The sequence below is a fragment of the Dendropsophus ebraccatus genome, chromosome 3 (genome assembly GCF_027789765.1).
Source record: "Dendropsophus ebraccatus isolate aDenEbr1 chromosome 3, aDenEbr1.pat, whole genome shotgun sequence".
In the NCBI taxonomy this organism is placed as follows: Eukaryota; Metazoa; Chordata; class Amphibia; order Anura; family Hylidae; genus Dendropsophus; species Dendropsophus ebraccatus.
The window spans coordinates 14,548,647-14,570,237 of record NC_091456.1 but is presented as its reverse complement, the minus strand read 5'-3'; the positions used below and the strand labels follow the sequence as shown (position 1 = coordinate 14,570,237).

Below are 21,591 nucleotides of genomic sequence, written 5' to 3'. Positions count from 1 at the left end.
CAGGTGCCAGGAAGCTGAGGGCCGTGCAGCAGGACTATACACAAACACCAGGGCTGGCACAGTGTACATGGAGGAGCCTGCCATAGTATACACAGACACAGAACTACCACAGTATACGTACACAGTCTGTATATACTGTAGCATTGAACTGCCATTGTATATAGGAATCTATATATACCGTGGGCTGGGCAGCGTCTGTATATACCGTGGGCTGTGCAGGGTCTGTGTATACCGTGGGCTGTGCAGGGTCTGTATATACTGTGGCAGCACACTGCTGCATATACAGACACTGGCAACTCTCCTCCCCTTAATTAGGGATAGAAACATGGGGGATTTAACAACAACAACAACAACAACAACGACAACGACGACAATAATAATATAAATTTTATTTTTACCCAACCTGAGGCTAGCAGTGGTGCGGTTTTTGGAAGAAAGTAGCAATGTTTTTTAATCCTCTTTTACTTGTTGTCTATGTAGTTATTGCAGCATCAAGTCACAACAAAGTTTCTACCTGTTTTCTTAAATTTTCTATACTTTATCCTTTTTTTTTTTTTCTTTTCATTTTTTACCTCCGGTGAGGATTTATGAAAAGAAAAAAAAAAAACCTGATGCACTAAACTGAACGCATTAAACAGACCCTTGAAACCGCTGGTGGCCGTCTCCGCTAGGGAAAAGCGCTCGGAGTTGATGCTTTAGACGACAGACTCTCAATCTGTTTGCTGAAAATAAAATCTAATGTAAAATGCATGCTGTGTTATTGTGTCTAAATCTGGAACGAGTGGAATGTTTGCCAGCCGGCTTATGTCTGTCTTACCTGCGTCGTGAAGGAAAGCTTCAAAATCAAAAGATACGTTCGGCCTGGTAAGAATTCCTGCAAGGAAACGTAAAAAATAAACTAAGTAAAGGATAAGTATTGTAGAACTTTCTTATGTGTAACTAGAAAGGACACCATACTGGTTGTATCCTCCATTACCACCCGTCCACTGATACCTTCTATACCAGGGGTAGGGAACCTTGGCTCTCCAGCTGCTGCAAAACTACAACTCCCATCATGCCTGGACAGCCAAAGTTCCCTACCCCTGTTCTATGCTGTCATTTAATGAGGACGGATTTTGCAGCTCTTTCTAGTTGTGAAAGGGGTAGTGCGGCGCTAAGAAATTATTCACAAAATAACACACATTACAAAGTTATACAACTTTGTAATGTATGTTATGTATGTGAATGGCCCCCTTCCCGTGTTCCCCGCCCCCCCGCCTGTGGACCCGGAAGTGTAGTGCAGTATACATTAAACACAAAAAGTTAATACCAAACAACAGTTGTATACCACAAGATAAATTCTTTATTGATTCATAAGTCCCAAAATAATCCCGATAAAATCAACAAGAACACAATAGACAATTTAAAAAACGACTTTTACCAACAAATTTATTACACTGTACATATATACCTTTACACATTTAGCACAGGAATCTTTTTTCTTTTTTCTTATTTAATAATTGTTTTTTGTTTTTTTTTAAATAAGATTTCAATCACCACATGCACATGCACTTTATTCAACACATCAGGATTTACAATCATGCTTAATCACTCATAATAGCAATAGTTAGGTAATATATAATAATATATTCGTACATGTATAACAAGGTTTTTATTTATTTATTAATTGCAGTGTAATGAATTTATCATTACTAAGGTTAATAATAACATCTATGCTTTTTGACACTTTGGGCAAAATCTAGCGTATTCCCTTATCCAAGATGACCACCGGGATTGAGCGCTCCGACGCGCATGCGCCCCTGCATCTGTGGTCGCCTCCGGTCTGACGTCCGATCCTCAATGGCGCACTTCCGGCGCCCTCGGTGATGCGGACTGATGACTGGCGCGATCCCGGATGTTGGGGGCGGCATGGCGTCGGAGCGCCCGGTAATTAAAATCACGGTATGTTATTGGTCTAGGATACTTACACTAGGTATTTAAACTTGCCCAGCCTCATACATCTCACCACTCCTTGAGAAAGGTCTACGAAACGCGTTGGAGGGTGAGGTGCAGGGGATGCAATACGGGGGACGGTGTTTCTTATAGGTGATATGGTCGGAGTGTATATTTCACAAATCTTTTTTTGGGCAATTTAGCCACTTGATTTATTCCTGGTATTTAGCCTCAAGACCATTTGTTTACAAATAGGCACGTTGCACTTTATGATATATGAATTGAATCTCTTTTTTGAAACCCCATGTAATTATCATTTGGTTGTTTCCCCCGGTTTGGATATAATATATTTGGTTTAGGATTTTGTTATGATCCCCTGCACCCGTTGTTTTTAAATTGTCTATTGTGTTCTTGTTGATTTTATCGGGATTATTTTGGGACTTATGAATCAATAAAGAATTTATCTTGTGGTATACAACTGTTGTTTGGTATTAACTTTTTGTGTTTAATAATTGAGGCGTTTTTTTGTTTGGTAGTGTATATAGTAGTTGAACCCTCATATGGTGACTTTGTGTCAGTGGACCTAATATGCAGTATACATACCTGATCCGTGTCGACCCCCGTCTGTAATCTTGACAAAGACGTCATCTTCGGGAGGCCGGCCGACCCACTTCTGCCGTCCCCCTCTGCCACGTCATTACTGTGCTCAGCCGCGATTGGCTGAGCATAACTGTGCTCAACCAATCACGGCTGAGCACAGTTATGACACGGCGGAGGGGGGCCGGCATGAGGGAGGGCAGGAGCGGGTCGGCCGGCCGGCCTCCCGAAGATTACATCACTGTCAGAAGAAATGCGGACGGGGGTCGACACGGATCAGGTATGTAAACTGCACTACACTTCCGGGTCCACAGGCGGGGGGCAGGGAACACGGGGAAGGGGGCCATTCACATACATAACATACATTACATACATACATCTTTGGGCAAATGGTGGAATTTGCAGGCAAATATCATTAAGTCTATGGGATGGGCAGATCATCAAATGGAGGCTACTCAGCAGAATCCCCGTATTCCATAGTGTGAACATATACTGGTGGTGCGTTTACACAGAGATTTATCTGACAGATCATTGAAGCCAAAGCCAGGAATGGATTTGAGAAGAGGAGAAATCTCTCCTCTTTCGTTTATGACTAGAGATGAGCGAACTGGGTTCGGGTTTGAGTCCATCCGAACCCGAACGTTCGGCATTTGATTAGCGGGGGCTGCTGAACTTGGATAAAGCTCTAAGGTTGTCTGGAAAACATGGATACAGCCAATGACTATATCCATGTTTTCCACATAGCCTTAGGGCTTTATCCAACTTCAGCAGCCACCGCTAATCAAATGCTGAAAGTTCAGATTTGGATCGACTCGAGCATGCGCCAGGTTCGCTCATCTCTATTTATGACCTGTTCTCTGTTCACAGTCTATTTCTGGCTTTGGCTTCAAAAATTTGTCAGGTAGCTTTCTATGTCTAAACACACCCTAACGGACAGATATCAGGCGTTACTGTAGCCAGTGGAGTATGACATCAGAGAACTACAAGACCCAGAATGCACATGGCAGGAAGCAGTGCTCCTTGACTCTTACAGCCTGGATCCACTTCAAAACGTAGATCAAAGGTGTCAAACTTGGGTCCTCCAGCTGTTGCAGAACTACAATTCCCATCATGCCTGGACAGGTAAAGCTAAAGCTTTGGCTGTCCAGGCACGATGGGAATTGTAGTTTTATAACAGGTTTGACACCTGTGGCACACTGTAGATTAAGCTGGGCTCTAATAAGATACCAGGATCTAAGCTGTCGCCATTATACTTAAGGGAGAAGTCCGACGAAATTTTTTTTTTTAAGTATTGTTATACAAATCCCCAATATACACTTATTACAGGAAATACTTATAAAGTGCTTTTTTTTCCCTGCACTTACTACTGCATCAAAGCTTCACTTCCTGGATAACATGGTGATGTCACTTCCTGGATAACATGGTGATGTCACTTCCTGGATAACATGGTGATGTCACTTCCTGGAAAACATGGTGATGTCACGCCCCGACTCAGAGCTGTGCGGGCTGTGGCTGCTGGAGAGGATGATGGCAGGAGGATGCTCAGTGTCCCTCCAGTGCCCCGTGTCCCTCTGCCATCATCCTCTCCAGCAGCCACAGCCAGCACAGCTCTGGGAGTCGGGGCGTGACATCACCATGTTTTCCAGGAAGTGACATCACCATGTTTTCCAGGAAGTGACATCATCATGTTATCCAGGAAGTGAAGCCTTGATGCAGTAGTAAGTGCAGGGAAAAAAGCCCTTTATAAGCATTTCCCGTAATAAGTGTATATTGGGGATTTGTATAACTTTTGGCGGGCAATACAATACTTTAATAAAAATTTTCACCTGACTTCTCCTTTAAGCTGCAAGAAGCATTTGAAGTCATGAAGTATTCCAGTGAATGGGTAATATTAGCATATATGAGTTAGTAGTACTCCTAGCATTTCCTTCCTGCCATTAAATATCTATGTCAGAGAGCAGAATGGCCATAAAGTATATGACTATTCTCCGTTAATGTAATAGTGAGGGCCCCTAGATAAATCTGCTACTTAGCAATTACATGGGGACAACCACTTCCCTGCTCTTATTTATGGGAAATTCCATTTACTCTCTGAAATCTTCAGCTTCTTGGCTTATTAGTCCTGTAAGATGACTATCACATAAACCTAGAGGCCCAGAGCGGGGGGCAGGGGCGTCCATACAGCCTGCAGGTTTGTCCTAATGAGGATGAAGCTTTATTCATTCTCTATCTCTGGTCGGTCCCATAGAAAATTACTACAGCAGCGATGCACATGCACAACCCGCCATTCCATTCTAACCAGGCCGGAGCCTGTGCCACTAATTCAGATTACACAAATGCAGCCATATTACGTATGTGTTAAAGAGATTACCCAGCGTTAGAAAAAACAGCACCACTCTTGTCTCAAGGTCAGGTGCGGTTTGCAGTTAATCTCCATTCACTTCAATGGAACTGGAACTGAGTGTGAAAACCTGCACCCAAACTGGAGACAAGTGCTGCTGTCTCTGGAAGAAGGTGGCCATGTTTGTCTAAAGCCCCGATCTGTGGGAGCAAGCGAGGTCCTCATTCCCCTCTTGCTATCGGTGCGGGGGGGGGGGGGGGGCGGGGCTGCTCCTATTGCACTGGGCGACGGCAACACATCATTGCTATCGAGGTCGTTTGTCTTTCAAAATGTTGAATGGTATGGTTCATGCCGGCTCATCGCTTGGATCGTTGCCTTCTATTACACAAAGCGTAATGGCTGATAATTGGCCAAATACGGCCGATAATAATCACTTTGTTTAATAGGGCCTTAAGGTTGGATAACCCCTTTAAACCAGTCCAAGTCAGGATAAGCACAATGGGGGAGATTTTTCTAAACATGTAAAGTAAAACTGGCTCAGTTGCCCTTAGCTACCAATCAGATTCCACCTTTCATTTTCCAAAGAGTCTGAGAGGGATGAAAGGTGGAATCTGATTGGTTGCTAGGGGCAACTGAGCCAGTCTCACTTTACACCATGTTTGATAAATCTCCCCCAATGTGCCTCATTTACTTACAATGTGTCAATTTTAAGCAGTTATGCTGTCAGTTGTTTCCCCCCCACACACACACATCAAATTCATTAGTGTGCTGCACGCGCCTTAGTAAATCTGGAAGGCTTTTCAAAAGACAAAACTATAAAACCCAACCATCCCGCCAAAATGAAGGTTTGCTTAAAGGAGAAATCCGGCAAAATTTTTTATTAAAGTATTGTATTGCCCCACAAAAGTTATACAAATCACCAATATACACTTATTACGGGAAATGCACATAAAGTGCTTTTCCCCTGTACTTACTACTGCATCAAGGCTTCACTTCCTGGATAACATGGTGATGTCACTTCCTGGATAACATGGTGATGTCACTTCCTGGATAACATGGTGATGTCACTTCCTGGATAACATGGTGATGTCACTTCCTGGATAACATGGTGATGTCACGACCCGACTCCCAGAGCTGTTGTGAGGGATGCTCAGTGTCCTATTAGCCAGTAGTAAGTGCAGGGAAAAAAGCACTTCATAAGCATTTCCCATAATAAGTGTATATTGGTGATTAGTATAACTTTTGGGGGGCAATACAATACTTTAATAACAATTTTCTCCGGACTTCTCCTTTAATAGTCATGTCATAGTAAGAGACAGCCAATTAGAGTTTAATGCAGTGATGGCAAGTTATGATGTTCTATTGACCTCCCCGCCCCCTTTCCCAATACAAAGACATAGTGGGGTATCATTCTGCACCTCAAAGTGACAAATAATAAAGAGGTTAGGAGTCAATAGAACAAAAAATGTTGCAGTTTGGGACTAAGTGGTGCAGTGGCTGCTTTTGTGCATTATCAGCGCATGTAACACAACCGAAAAAATATGAAATTGACAGTTTAAGAATTACTTTTAATTTTAATTAAATTTCAATTAGAATGACTAACTTTTAAAATGCATCTCAACCAAAAACTCATATTCCTATTACTCACAGTTAGAGTACTTACACTCATATTCACAGAATGGGGGTTGAAGCTTTTTGCAACCAGGCAGGGTTCACACTACGCTTGTGCCTTCTGAGGCACAGATTGGTCGGCATCATGTCAAAAATTGAGTGCCAAAGTATGCCAAAGTGTCACTGTCGTGAAATTTGTTTTTTTTTTGGCAGAAATCAATAGTCCAGGTGATTTTAAGAAACTTTGTAATTAGGTTAATTAGCCAAAAAATGCATTTTTATCATGAAAAAGCAGTTTGAAGCTCTTACCCCTGTCTTCATTGTTCTCCTATAGAGAGTGCTAAATTAAAGACCAAAACAGGACAACAAAGAGTTAATCTACAAATACATCTCCCTTTATCTCTGACAGTCAGCACTGACCTCTCTGAGCTCTGATTACAGCTGTCACCCAGCTCCATGCCTGTAATTCTCATCTGCTTTCTGCTGTCAGCTAACTCCCTCCTCTCCCCTCCCCTCTCCCTAGAACAGACTGGGTACGTCTGATGCAACAAGTCACAATTTCCTGATTTTTTGCAGTGGATGAAAAAGAGGAGGGAGGTGGGGGGGACCTGGAAAAAAGCTTTTTAAATGCAGATAATGGCATATTTGGCTAATAAACCCAATTACAAAGTTTCTTAAAATCGCCTGGACTATTGATTTCTGCAAAAAAAAAAAAAAAAACGACAGTGACTCTTTAAAAAAAAAAAAGATTTATTTTTTTAATCTTTTTTTTTTTTTTTTTTTTTTTTTGACCACATTTGCCTGTACGTTAAACGTAAACATTTAAAAAGGGATCCATTAAATAGAGAGCAATAACACAGTGTGAACTTAGACTCTGCACACAGTTATTTAAACTATATATGTGCGGAAAATTACCCAAACATTGTCACTAGCCGTCCCAATTTTGAGAGGTATTCATGCCTCGGAAGGATATGAGCCACAGTTTCCATATACTGCATGCCGTTACATTTCTAAACTCTCCCTACAGAGCAGGATACCTACAAAATAGCATTAAAGAAAACCTAACATTTTGCTTACTCAATATTTTTTTTATACTACCTGGTTGGGGAAGGGCACATATATCGCGGTGGTGCAGTCCATTTTTAAAAATGCCGGTCAGTTCCCGCAATCTGCGGCTAATTCTATATGTGCACTTCAGCCCACTCTATGCACTGGAGGCGAGCCCGGTGCCCCCCAGTTTACCAATATCCCTTCCCAGTGATGCACCTCCATCAAAATCCAGTCTGGCTGTGCCATCTAGGGGAAAGAATATCGGTCCACTGGGAGCGCCAGGCCCATCTCCAGTGCATAGAGCAGGCCTAAGTGCACGTAAAGAAATTATTGTGGCAGATTGTGGGAATTGGGCAGCATTTTCAAAAATGGACTGTACCACCGTGACTAACCAGGTAGCGTGTAAAAAAAAATTAAAATAAAATTATATTATAATATATATATATATATAGATATACACTCACCGGCCACTTTATTAGGTACACCATGCTAGTAACGGGTTGGACCCCCTTTTGCCTTCAGAACTGCCTCAATTCTTGGTGGCATAGATACAACAAGGTGCTGGAAGCTTCCTCAGAGATTTTGGTCCATAGTGACATGATGGCATCACACAGTTGCCGCAGATTTGTCGGCTGCACATCCATGATGCGAATCTCCCGTTCCACCACATCCCAAAGATGCTCTATTGGATTGAGATCTGGTGACTGTGGAGGCCATTTGAGTACAGTGAACTCATTGTCATGTTCAAGAAACCAGTCTGAGATGATTCTAGCTTTATGACATGGCGCATTATCCTGCTGAAAGTAGCCATTAGATGTTGGGTCCATTGTGGTCATAAAGGGATGGACATGGTCAGCAACAATACTCAGGTAGGCTGTGGTGTTGCAACGATGCTCAATTGGTACCAAGGGGCCCAAAGAGTGCCAAGAAAATATTCCCCACACCATGACACCACCACCACCACCAGCCTGAACCGTTGATACAAGGCAGGATGGATCCATGCTTTCATGTTGTTGACGCCAAATTCTGACCCTACCATCCGAATGTCGCAGCAGAAATCGAGACTCATCAGACCAGGCAATGTTTTTCCAATCTTCTACTGTCCAATTTCGATGAGCTTGTGCAAATTGTAGCCTCAGTTTCCTGTTCTTAGCTGAAAGGAGTGGCACCCGGTGTGGTCTTCTGCTGCTGTAGCCCATCTGCCTCAAAGTTGGACGTACTGTGCGTTCAGAGATGCTGTTCTGCCTACCTTGGTTGTAACGGTTGGCTATTTGAGTCACTGTTGCCTTTCTATCAGCTCGAACCAGTCTGCCCATTCTCCTCTGACCTCTGGCATCAACAAAGCATTTCCGCCCACAGAACTGCCGCTCACTGGATGTTTTTTCTTTTTCGGACCATTCTCTGTAAACCCTAGAGATGGTTGTGCGTGAAAATCCCAGTAGATCAGCAGTTTCTGAAATACTCAGACCAGCCCTTCTGGCACCAACAACCATGCCACGTTCAAAGGCACTCAAATCACCTTTCTTCCCCATACTGATGCTCGGGTTGAACTGCAGGAGATTGTCTTGACCATGTCTACATGCCTAAATGCACTGAGTTGCTGCCATGTGATTGGCTGATTAGAAATTAAGTGGTAACGTGCAGTTGGACAGGTGTACCTAATAAAGTGGCCGGTGAGTGTATATATTATATATATATTTTTTTATATAATAGAATACATTTACTTTAATAGCTAATGCATGAGACCTCCTGGCGACGCGATGACTTGCCGCTCACATATTAGCAATGCACCAGGAGTGGATTTTGTAGATATTTTTGAATACATACATACATACATAAATACAACTTCAATATACAGTGGTGATAAACGTCATCGCCCCATCCCGCTAATAACAGGATTCCTTTTATCTGTCTAGACACGGGAGCCTATGGGCAGGTTCCTCCTATCTCACTCTCGGTGTGTATTACTGATAATTACATTTGTGAGATTTTAGCCTCAGAACACGTTTGAAGACTTTGCTTCGGGGAAATAGAAAGTGGGAATCGCTCCACGCCGCCTCACATTTCAATAACAGATGCATCGTAAAAAAGAAAAACGAATTTGGATAATTTGTTAGGCTAATGGCCATGTGCAATTGGCAAATAGAAGTCAGCAAAGGCGACACCGAGACTCCATTACGGGAACTTCCGTAGCCTTGCGGAATCTAAAGTTATCTTTGGAAGTTGTTAAAGCAGCTGCCATTGTCAGTATAGCATCGGCGGCGTTCAGTCCATCAGCCGCGCAGCATTTAATATCACTGTAAAATCTTACCTTGAGGTTGGATGTGGATTTTAGATATTGCTCGGGGCTAAGAAATAATGAAAAAGGAAAGAAGCCCGTTACTACAGAAAAACAGAACATAAGTCATACATCAGTAAGCTTCGCGCTCACTAACAACTTTTTTTTTTTTCCATTCACAGCAAGGCTAATGGGAAAGATGGGGATGTTGGAGGATAGATGTGCTGCGGACGGCCACACGGCTGCCCATAAAACATTCAGGTTGGATTTTCAGAAAGAATAAATTGTCATTTAGAGAAAAAAGTAGCACAAACAGCACTAAAAACAGATCCGGACGTCTAAATTAAGTTCCAGAGAGGAGTGTGGTCCGCTACAAGTACAACCAGAACTTGGGGAATCGCTAAAAAGTTATTAGGTCTTTTAAAGTGAATGGACCATCTAGTACATCACTGATTTTTTGTGCAATAGTCCAGGCGATTTTAAGAAACTTTGTAATTAGGTTTATTAGGCAAACATGCCATTATCTGCATTAAAAAGCCTTTCCCCAGCTCCCCTTCCTCCTCCTCCCTCTCATCCACTGCTCATTATCAGGAAATTATTTCTTGTTGAATCAGACATTTAACTGTCTGTTCTATGGAGAAGGGAGGGGGGGGGAAGAGTTTAGTCGGCAGCAGAGAGCATAGAACAAAGGATTACACAGTGGAGCTGTATGAAAGCCGCTATTCAGAGGTTAGAGAGGTCAGTGCTGTCGTCAGAGGAGAGATCCCTGTGATGTAGCTGTAAATTAACTCTTTATTGTCATGTTTTGGTGCCTTATCTCCCTCCACCCCTCCCCTCTCCATAGAGAACAATGAAGACAGGGGGGAGGGCTTCAAACTGCTTTTTCATGCTAAAAATGCTTTTTTCAGCTAATAAACTCAATTACAAAGTTTCTAAAAAGCGCCTGTACTATTGATAATAAAAGATTAAAACGACAGGTAGACTTTAAATCGATCAGCGCCATTCTTTTCCTGAGCACTGACCCCCAGTGTGATAAAACCCCTCCTCCTGGATACAGTCCCGTGATAGAATCAATAGCGCTTTGTCACAGAGGAGATATCACCACATTGGGGAGCGTCGGGCTCGGGAAAAGAACTTTGCTAAGTGCGGGAACCGGGCAACGTTTCAAAAAAAGGACCATGCCACCGACATCCCCGAGCGGACGCTGATCCATTAAGCTAAAATAAATAAACAGGGATGTACCTGATGCTACGTTTGCTTTAAAATAAGGGAACAATGTAACCTCTGCCTACTTTCCCCTTTTTACCCACCTCCATGTTTCCGCACTGTCTTTCCTTTGGAATTGATTTATATACCTGCAGCAGTATACAGCCTGTGTATATAGCTGTATAAGCTATATAAGTAAATGGTGAGCCCAAACATCTCCCACCCAGTATACTTTTCTCCACATTTGTCTACCATCCATTCGGCTTTATTAAAGGGTACATATCATTTAAATAAACTTCTGTCATGTGATAGCAACAGAGGTTTGTATCGGTCGGAGTCCGGGTGCTGATCCCCGCCGATAGCTAGAATGAAGGGGAAGACAAACTCAGCAGTGCACGCTCCGCTTCTTCATCTCAGTCTCTGCTCAGCCAGCAGTGGACGGAATTATAATGGAGCCCTATGAAATTTCCCAGTACCAGAAGTTCCATAGGGCTCCATTATAATTCCATCTGCCGCTACTTTAGCAGGGAGTTGGAGATGAAGAATCGGAGTGTGCGTTGCTGAGCTTGTCTTCCCCTTCATTCTAATGATTGTCAGGGGTCTCAGCACCCGGACCTCGACCGATATAAACCTCTTACATGTCGCTAAGATTGGTGCTGGTAAGAGGAAGTAAGCGGCCACCTGGAAGTATGCACACACCTGCTGATAGTTTTCCTTTAAAAGTTGACCACCGAACGATTATCGTTCAGATAATCATTAACGATCTAGAACGGCCGCTATTGTGAACGACTTGAAATGGTTCACCCAATTACACGGAACGATGATCGTTACTTATTATAGTTCTTGCGGTCGTCTTGTCGGCGCTATGGCGTACGTCGCTACTGTGAACGACCGAACAACGTCTTATTCCATGCAAATGATTTGCGAACGAGCAACGATAAAAATAGGTCCAGGTCTCATTAAGCGATCAACAATTTTTCTTGTTCGTCGTTTAATCGTTAACTGCTATTCAACCGAATGATTATCGCTTAGTTCCGAACAATTTAACGATTACCCGAACAATTTTTGTCCCGTGGAATAGATCCCTTAGAATAGGCAATGAACAACTGATCACTGGTATCCTGGATGTAGATACGGGACATGGAGCAGGAATCCTCGGCTCTGTACAAGGTGGTAGTGGCCTATACAGGTTACTGCAGCTCCTGTTGACTCCACACAGTACATCCCCGTTGCTCCTGTGCCAACACTCCTGTAGTCCCGGCTTACATCACTGCAGCAATGACGTGCCTGAGGGGGGTCAACCACAGTACTGATAGTGGAACATATGTGCCAAGTTTGGGCACAAGAGCCAATGACTGGCCACAGCAGTCACAGTCAGAATGACATGTCGCTGCTATGAAGGTACAGTAGAAATAAAGATGGAGGAGGTGCGGATTTTAGAAGTGTGTAACTGCCTCATTGTCATGTTAGCACATATTAACCTTACCTCAAATAAATTATACTGGAATACTCCTGTAAAGGTGCCGTTATGCCCAGGGTCCTCTGGAGACAGGTACCCAAGGTGTACTGGTACGTCCTAGGTCGTCTAGGGGTTAAAGGGGATGTCCACCCCCCCCCAAAAAAAATAATAGCAGACGTAGTGTGTGTTCTGGAGGTCCAGCACTGTTAAACTGAAGTTGGTTTAAAGTGACTGTATACCCACAATCTGAACCCCCAAACCACTTGTACCTTCGGATAGCTGCTTTTAATCCAAGATCTGTCCTGGGGTCCGTTCGGCAGGTGATGCAGTTATTGTCCTAAAAAACAACTTTTAACCTTGCAGCCCTGTGTCAAACTGGCATGGCCTCGAGTGTCTGTGCCCTTGGCCTACATCACCTCTCTGTCCCTCCTCATTAGGAATGCCCATAGGCAGGATTTCTCCTAATCATCAGCTGTCTGAACACTGCACATGTGCTGGATCATTAAGGCACCTGTGCAATGTTCAGACAGGTGATGAATAGGAGATTCCAGGGGCATTCCTAATGATGAAGAGGGTGGGGAGAAGGGACGGAGGGGTGATGCAGGCCTAGGGCACAGACACTCTAGGCCACGACAGTTAGACACAGAGCTGCAAGTTAAAAGTCGCTTTTTAGGACAATAATTGCATCACCTGCCGAACGGCCCCCAGGACAGAGTTTGGATTAAAAGCAGCTATCCGAAGGTACAAGCGGTTAGGGGGGGTCAGATTGTGGGTACAGAGTCACTTTAAGCCTCCAAGCACAGCAGCGTTAACATCATGACTAACCCACCCACTACACTTTAGACCCTGCACACAGTTATAATTTAGGAGCTTATATAAATATCACTTCATTCCCTTTTCTTGACAAAATAATTCTGACATGGTGGGAGGGGGGTATACTAACATTACACAATGTTCTCTCATTCAAGACAAAACCAAGACAGCTTCTTACCCAATGCTTTGCCGCCACTTCCTTCATCCTGCACGTAAATGCTACTGCAAATCTGGGGGGAAAAAAATATTGCACAGTCAAGAAATTTTCAGCACAATGACTTGATCTTAAAGGTTCTCTGGAGTAAAAATAAAGCTTAGAGGGGTAGTTCCCAAAAACCTTTTTCTTTCAAATCAACTGGTGCTGAAAAGTGCCAGAGATTTGTAATTTACCTCTATTAAAAGAATCTCCAGTATTCAAGGACCTATCAGCTGCTGTATGTCCTTTTTTTTTTTATACAAAGTAAATTACAAATCCCTGGCACTTTCTGGCATCAGCGGATTAGAAAAAAAAACATTTTTGGGTATCCCTTTAAGAAAGCCCAGGACCATAACCCATTACAGTGATGCTGTGTACACTTGTAATGGACACTGAAAGTTTACCCTCCGCTCATACTGTGATATGTGACAGTGATATAGTATAGAGAGTTGGTGCCATGCTGTACTATTAATATAGAGGTGACATTCTGGGATTGGAGATACCTCTGATTCCAGCCACTGCGGTGCTTTCTTATATATTAGATGTACATAAGTGTATATAGGTATAGCAGCTACCACCTAACCAGAGATCAAAAGGTATTTTGGGGTTAAAAGAGGAATAAGGCCACACTTGCTTTATGGGGCACTTAAAGAGGACCACTAATATCGACGGGCAGGCAGGGGGGTGAGAGAAAATAAACCTGTGAACTCCCCCGTCCCTGTGCCTCTGTTGTGCCGCTCCCGGGTCCCGTTCACAGCAGCTGGCTGTCATCATCTGCTGGAAACCAGGTACGCCGGCTCTTCCAGCAGCAACGTCACGGCCGGGTGACCCACCCGGTCACTGATTGAAGGGCCGGTGTCAGCAAAGGGCTTAGGGCCCTATTACACGGGACGATTATCGTGCAAAAAAATCATTATTTCGTTCGAATTTAAACGATAATCTTTCTGTGTAATTGCAGGCAACAATCGAAAAATCTTTTGTATATTGTTGATTTGGATCTCTACCTAAAATTAGATTTGCATTTCCAGGGAAACACAAAGTGCTTGAAAAGAGCACCCCTTTACCAGTGACTTCCAGAGCGCCCCTTTACCAGTGACTTCCAGAGCGCCCCTTTACCAGTGACTTCCAGAGCGCCCTTTTACCAGTGACTTCCTTTTAAGAGAAACTTTAACCCTGGGTGCCGTCCCTTTAAGAGCAATCTGGGTCCCGTCCCTTTAAGAGCGACCTGGGTTCCTTGAGTGACCTGGGTCCCTTTAAGAGCGACTTGGGTCCCTTTAAGAGAGGCTTGGGTACCGTCTCTTTATAAGCGGCTTGGGTACCGTTACTGCTACACGGCTGTCTCAGCTCTGCTACTTTACTGACTGAACTCTGCTACTTATACTGGTAAAGATCATTGCTCGGTTACCATGACAATCTTTCTCATGTCAGTAAGACAAAATTGTTAAGGACCTTTCATCTTCTACATCTTCTATTGGCCAATAGTGGACATGTGACTGTGTGGATGGTGTGATACATTGTCTGACAAGTCCTTAGAGTTCCTATTGGCTGCTATTTCAGCTATTTGCATATGTGCTGTGATTGGCTGTCAGCGTTTAGAGTGTAGCCATTATTTCCAGTGGACCATTATTTTCTATGGGAAATTACGGGTTTTTAAACGTAAATTTCTTAAAAAATTCAAATCAGATCGAAGCGAAAAATAGATAGCACACCTCACACCGCCGAGGGTTCCAAAACGCAGTTTGAACGGAGTCTGTGCGCAAAGCGGTTCAAGCTGTATTAATTGCAGAAAAATAGCTGGAAGAAGAAGAATATGGCTCAAGTTCCGCATTTGTTCACTAATCGCTCAGTGTAATTGCACATTGTTCATTGTTTTGCTGGGATCAGAAGGAATAAACGATCATAGTAACGTAACGACCATTGTCCTATGTAATATAGTGAATGGTTTCAGGATACTGATAAACAATCTCGAGAGCAGGACGAGAGAGAAAGAGAGAGAGAGCAGGACGAGAGAGAAAGAGAGAGAGAGCAGGACGAGAGAGAAAGAGAGAGAGCAGGACGAGAGAGGAAGAGAGAGAGAGCAGGACGAGAGAGGAAGAGAGAGAGCAGGACGAGAGAGATGAAGGACCGGATCAGCCCTGTGGAGATTGGCCTGACATAGAGGGGAGAGGGTGAACACTCAGCTGTAAATGCAGTGTGTGTGTCAGTAACTGTCTGTCTTAGTAAGAGTGTGTGTCTGTGTCAGTAATATGTGTTGGTGTATGTTAGTGGTGTCTTAAGTGATTGTGCATAATGTGTGGATGATGGGTGCATAGTGGATGAATGGGCCTGGAGCAGAGTTGCAGAACCCCGACTGCTGTGAACGGACCTGAGAGTGGCTCCACAAGGATGGGATATTAGTTTCTCTACCCCCCCCCCCCCCTCCCCAGTGCAGATTTTAATGTTCTTGAGACTTTTTTTTAATTCAAAGACTATTGTCTAATCTGGCCACAACTCCTAGCTGTGAGAATGATCAGATATGTACAGGACCCTTTTAGGGTATCTTCACATTTAAAGGGATTCTGTCAGTAGGTTTATCTCAGGGCAGCATAAACTAGTGACAGAGAAGCTGAACAGAATGATGGATTACTTACATTGTGCTGTGCAGCTGATCCAGAGATCTCCTCCTGAATAACATGGACAATAAGTAGTCCTATCCATTATGTGCGTGAGCTCAGCAGTCCTCAATATTCTTGAGCACTAGCTCCCTCTGCCCTCCTATACATGTGAGCGCTCCCTTGCTACAAATTGCTACAATCAGACTGTAAGGAATAGGGCTCAGGTCTAGATATTGGGGCTCGGACACCAGAATCAAGGATGTGGGCGCAATACTCGGGGAGAAGCTCTTTTTAAAGTCGGGGAACATTATGAACAATTTTTGCTTCAGCTGTGATGATCTCTGCTTGTTGAGGCAGGGGCATGTATGAACCCTGACCTTCCATTTTTCTTACAGATGCTGTCTTTTAAAAGGTTTTCCTTGGGTCACGCCTTTAGCCACATTGTTATGCAATTTTTCACAAAAAACAGAAGTTTTGATAAAGAAAAAAAAAGCCATCATAACTGTGAACTTCTAGGTGCCAGGAGTCTACTTTTAGAAAGATATGGGGACATGCAATTATTGATCTTTGATAATCAAGATTTTACATACTTAACCCTTTGAGGACCAGGCCCAAAATGACCCAGTGGACCACACCAATTTTCATTTTTGCGTTCTTGTTTTTCCCTCCTCCCCTTCTAAGAGCTCTAGCACTTTCAGTTTTCTATCTACAGGACTATGTAATGGTTTGTTGTTTTTTTTCAGGAATAGTTGTACTGTGTAATGGCGTCCTTCATTCTCCCATAACATGTATGATGGAATCCCAAATATATTATATATGAAGATATAAATAGGTGAAAACGTAAAAAAGAATGCAATATGGTAACGTTTGGGTGGTTCCTGTGTCTACGTAATGCACTATATGGTAAAAGCGAAATGATACCATTATTCTATAGGTCAGTCCGAACACAACCATATGCAGGTTTACATAGATTTTCAAATGTTAAATTTTTTTTTTTAATAAAATCCTTTTGTTTTTGCAATTAATTATCAATAAAATGGGCCTATTGTGACACTTATAGCGGTTTTAGTTTTTCACCTACAGGTCTATATGGGGTGTAATTTTTTGCGCCATGATCTCTACTTTTTATTAATACCATATTTGTGTAAATCAGATGTTTTGATCACTTTTTATAAATTTGGAATGATTGTTATATTTTAATAGATCGGACAATTATGCACGCTACAGTATATAATATGTTTTTTTTATTTTTTATACATTTTATTTATATTATTGGAAAGGGGGGGGGGTGATTTTAACTTTTATAGGGGAAGGGGCTTTGGGGTATTGCAAAAAACATTTTAAGTGTTTAAAAAAAAAAAGTTAAAGTCCCCCTGGGGGACTTTTACATGCGATCATTAGATTGCATACGCTGATCATTGCTATGCCATAGACATAGCATTGATCAGTGTAATAGGTGTTCTGCTCATTGAGCCTGCCTGTGGCAGACTCAATGAGCAGATCGCTGATTGGACCGCACGGAGGAAGGTGAGAGACCTAAAGCGGTCCGACACAGCGATCAGGACCCCTGCAGTCACACTGCGGGGGTCCCGATCAGTAAGTGCCAGGGGACTGCCCCTGTCACTTACACGCCACAATCCCTACTGATTGCAGCTGGCCCCCACCTCCTATGAAGCGAGCTCCGGAACGGAGCCTGCTTCATAACACAGGACGTGCCGTTACGCCCAGGGTCATCTGGAGACAGGTACCCAAGGCGTACTGGTACGTTCTAGGTCGTCTAGGGGTTACAGGGGATGTCCACCCCCAAAAAATTTTTATTTCAGATCAACTAGTGCCAAATTTGTATGGTAATTTATTTCTATTAAAAAAAAAATCTCTAGTCTTTCAGAACTTATCATGTGCTGTACGTCCTGCAGGAAGTGGTGTATTCTCTCCAGCCTGACACAGTGCTCTCTGCTGCCACCTCTGTCCATGTCAGGAACTGTCCAGAGCAGCAGCAAATCCCTATAAAAACCCACCTTTGCTCTCCAGACTGGAAAGAATACCACTTCCTGCAGGACATACAGCAACAGATGAATACTGGAAGACTTTACATTTTTTAATAAAAGTAAATTACAGATTTCTGGCACTAGCTGATTTAAGAGAAAACATATTTTGGTGAACTATCCCTTTAAGTATGAAAAAAAATCAAAAAGTAATTGTATCATAGAAGAATTGGGGTATCCGGGTGCTGAGATTCCCAGGATACCTGAAACAAAAAAGCAGCAGTGCCCAGATGAGCATTAATGATGGTCTGGTTTAGGTACTGGTGGTGGTCTTAGCATCTGGACCCCCGCCTGTTACAACTTTTGACTTAAAGCGTAACTGTCATTTTTTTTTTCTTTTTGCAAAAATCAGTAGTATAAACGATTAAAAAAAATACTCTATAATAGGTTTTATTAGGCAAAAAAGTCTCTTACTTCTTATCTGTGCATTATCAGGCAAATCCGTCTTCATTACAGAGAAGCCAGTGAAGACGGGTTCTGCTGGGTCCATTATATCCTATGGAAGGGGGAGGGGGCAAGGGACATGAGTGAGCAGGGAGAAGAGACATGAAGGTCAGCTGTTTGTAGACTGTCTGGGCACCTAAAAGGCTGGATTCAGGGGTCAGAAAGGTCAGTGCTTATCTAGGAACTTGCTGAGAGAAGATTGCAGGGTGTTGTGCTGTGCAGGACTGCTCCATGCTCGCTCACTCACTTCTCTCAGCCCCTCCCCTCTCCATAGAGCATAATGGACACAGAAATCCTGCTTCTTCTGGAGCTAGGAAAACAGCTTTTTTAGTACAGAAGGAAATTCTTTTGGGAAATAAAACCTATTAGAGTTTCTTAAAATCGCTTGTATCATAGATATTTATTGTTTTCAGAAAAAGGACACTGAAATGACAGTTACGCTTTAAAGTTAGACTTTTTTTTTTTTTCTATTTAATCAGATTGGTACTCTTTAAGTAAAAAATCTACCAGCAGGGAACATGTTAACACATTTCAGACTTTCCATACCATTTTCTCACTTCAGACAAGGAGAGGGGTCTCCCCTTTTACGTTAGATCAGTTTCAATTCCTCATACAACCAAGAGATTTATGTGAAATCCGAGCTCCTCGTATAGCCTGCTCCCAGTATCACTTTCATGTTCTCACTACCTCTTTATTACAACTCACTCTTACTACACAGATTCTTTCCAGAATAATATCAGACACAGAATCGTTGTTTTACTAGTTCAAACATCTTGATAGGATTTACTTCCATTGGGAAAATCCTGGGATTGAAAGGGCTGCAGTGCTGGTTTAGTTCTGGACCCCCTTTAAGGTTTCCCTGCATAGCATCAAACCATCAAAGCCATAAAAAAAGCCCCATCAATCACAGAAATATACTTTGCAGTTGGAGGGGGAGAGGTCCCCATCTTGTGAGAAGGGCGTAGCCCTTTCATCTCAAAACCAAACCTTCTTCTGGAAGTTTGTTCCAAGCATCTACTACTCTTTCAGGGCAAACTCCGGGTTTTTGTGGGCCCTTGGGTGACAGAGGCTCAGCAGGCCTCTTTGTGGAGCAAGTCATGTGGTGACAGTAGAACAGCAGCCCTCCAAGTGCCCCATATAGTAAATAGGCCCCTTCTGGCATACTTGAAAGACTTTAAGTAGTAGTTGATATGTTGCGCTTTTGGACTTTTATCCAGTTATGTACAGGTGATGTCTTCTTTGATCAGACTTGTTCACTTTTCTTTTTCTTTCCATCCGGCCCAAGCCATAACTCTTCTGTCCAGAATCTTCCACATCTGAAACATCTTAGTTTGTTTGGTCCAGCACATCTGTGCCCCCATATAGTAATAAAGCCCCTCTGTGCCTCCATATGGTATAGGACGCCTCTGCAGCATCTCCAGCATAGTTTAGCCCCTTACTGCATCCCCCACCCAGTATACAACCCCCCATATAGTATAGCTCCCCTCTACAGCATCCCCCATATAGTATAGCTGCCCTCTATATCATCCCCATATAGTATAGCTATAGCCACTCCTGCACAACATTCCCCATATAGTATAGCTTCCTTCAACAGCATCCCCCATATAGTATAGCCCTCCTGCACAGCATCCCCCATATAGTATAGCCCCTCCTGCACAGCATCCTCCATAAAGTATTGCCCCCTCTACAGCCTCCCCCATATAGAATAGCCCTCCTGCACAGCATCCCCCATATAGAATAGCCCTCCTGCACAGCATCCCCCATATAGAATAGCCCTCCTGCACAGCATCCCCCATATAGAATAGCCCTCCTGCACAGCATCCCCCATATAGAATAGCCCTCCTGCACAGCATCCCCCATATAGTATAGCCCCTCCTGCACAGCATCCTCCATAAAGTATTGCCCCCTCTACAGCCTCCCCCATATAGAATAGCCCTCCTGCACAGCATCCCCCATATAGAATAGCCCTCCTGCACAGCATCCCCCATATAGAATAGCCCTCCTGCACAGCATCCCCCATATAGAATAGCCCTCCTGCACAGCATCCCCCATATAGAATAGCCCTCCTGCACAGCATCCCCCATATAGTATAGCCCCTCCTGCACAGCATCCTCCATAAAGTATTGCCCCCTCTACAGCATCCCCCATATAGAATAGCCCTCCTGCACAGCATCCCCCATATAGAATAGCCCTCCTGCACAGCATCCCCCATATAGAATAGCCCTCCTGCACAGCATCCCCCATATAGAATAGCCCTCCTGCACAGCATCCCCCATATAGAATAGCCCTCCTACACAGCATCCCCCATATAGAATAGCCCTCCTGCACAGCATCCCCCATATAGAATAGCCCTCCTACACAGCATCCCCCATATAGAATAGCCCTCCTGCACAGCATCCCCCATATAGAATAGCCCTCCTGCACAGCATCCCCCATATAGAATAGCCCTCCTGCACAGCATCCCCCATAGGTATACACCCCTTTGCCCCATGCAGCATTTCCCATATTGTATAGGCCCCTGCTGTGTAATGAAAATACTTTAAAATTCCCGCTACTGGTAGACACACGGAGGCCAAGTAGTAAAGTAGTATGTTTGCATGTTGCTTCTGATCTTCATCTGAATATGGTCTTTTTTTTTTACCCCTTTTATTAAATAAATCAATCACCGGACTACCCCTTTATTTTAAATCAACTGGTGTCAGAAAGTTGTACAGATTTGTAATTTACATCTATTTAAAAAGCTTTCATTTTCCAGTACTTATCAGCTGCTGTATGTCCTGCAGGAAATGGTGTATTCTTTCCAGTCTGACACCGTGCTCTCCGCTGCCACCTCTGTCCATGTTAGAAACTGTCCAGAGCAGGAGAGGTTTTCTATTAGGATTTGCTACTGCTCTGGACAGTTCCTGACATGGACAGAGGTGGCAGCAGGAAGCACTGTGTCAGACTGAAGAGAATACACCACTTCCTGCAGGACATACAGCAGCTGATAAGTCTTTGAAAACTATACCTTTCTGACACTAGTTGA

At 43.4% G+C, this 21,591-nt stretch overlaps 1 protein-coding gene across 2 annotated transcripts in view; it reads right to left on the bottom strand.

The window, feature by feature from the left end:
• Positions 1-21,591, bottom strand: part of GLT1D1 (glycosyltransferase 1 domain containing 1) — a 92,025-nt gene that overhangs the window by 50,057 nt on the left and 20,377 nt on the right. For both annotated transcript variants that reach the window (XR_011362262.1, XM_069964022.1), the window contains exons 4-6: positions 13,466-13,517; positions 9,843-9,879; positions 818-874 (exon numbers count right to left, since the gene is read on the bottom strand). Coding sequence is in view for 1 of the 2 variants with exons in the window: in XM_069964022.1 (XP_069820123.1) it covers positions 818-874; positions 9,843-9,879; positions 13,466-13,517 (146 nt within the window). In the remaining variant the exon portion in view is untranslated. The remainder of the gene's footprint in view (positions 1-817; positions 875-9,842; positions 9,880-13,465; positions 13,518-21,591) is intronic.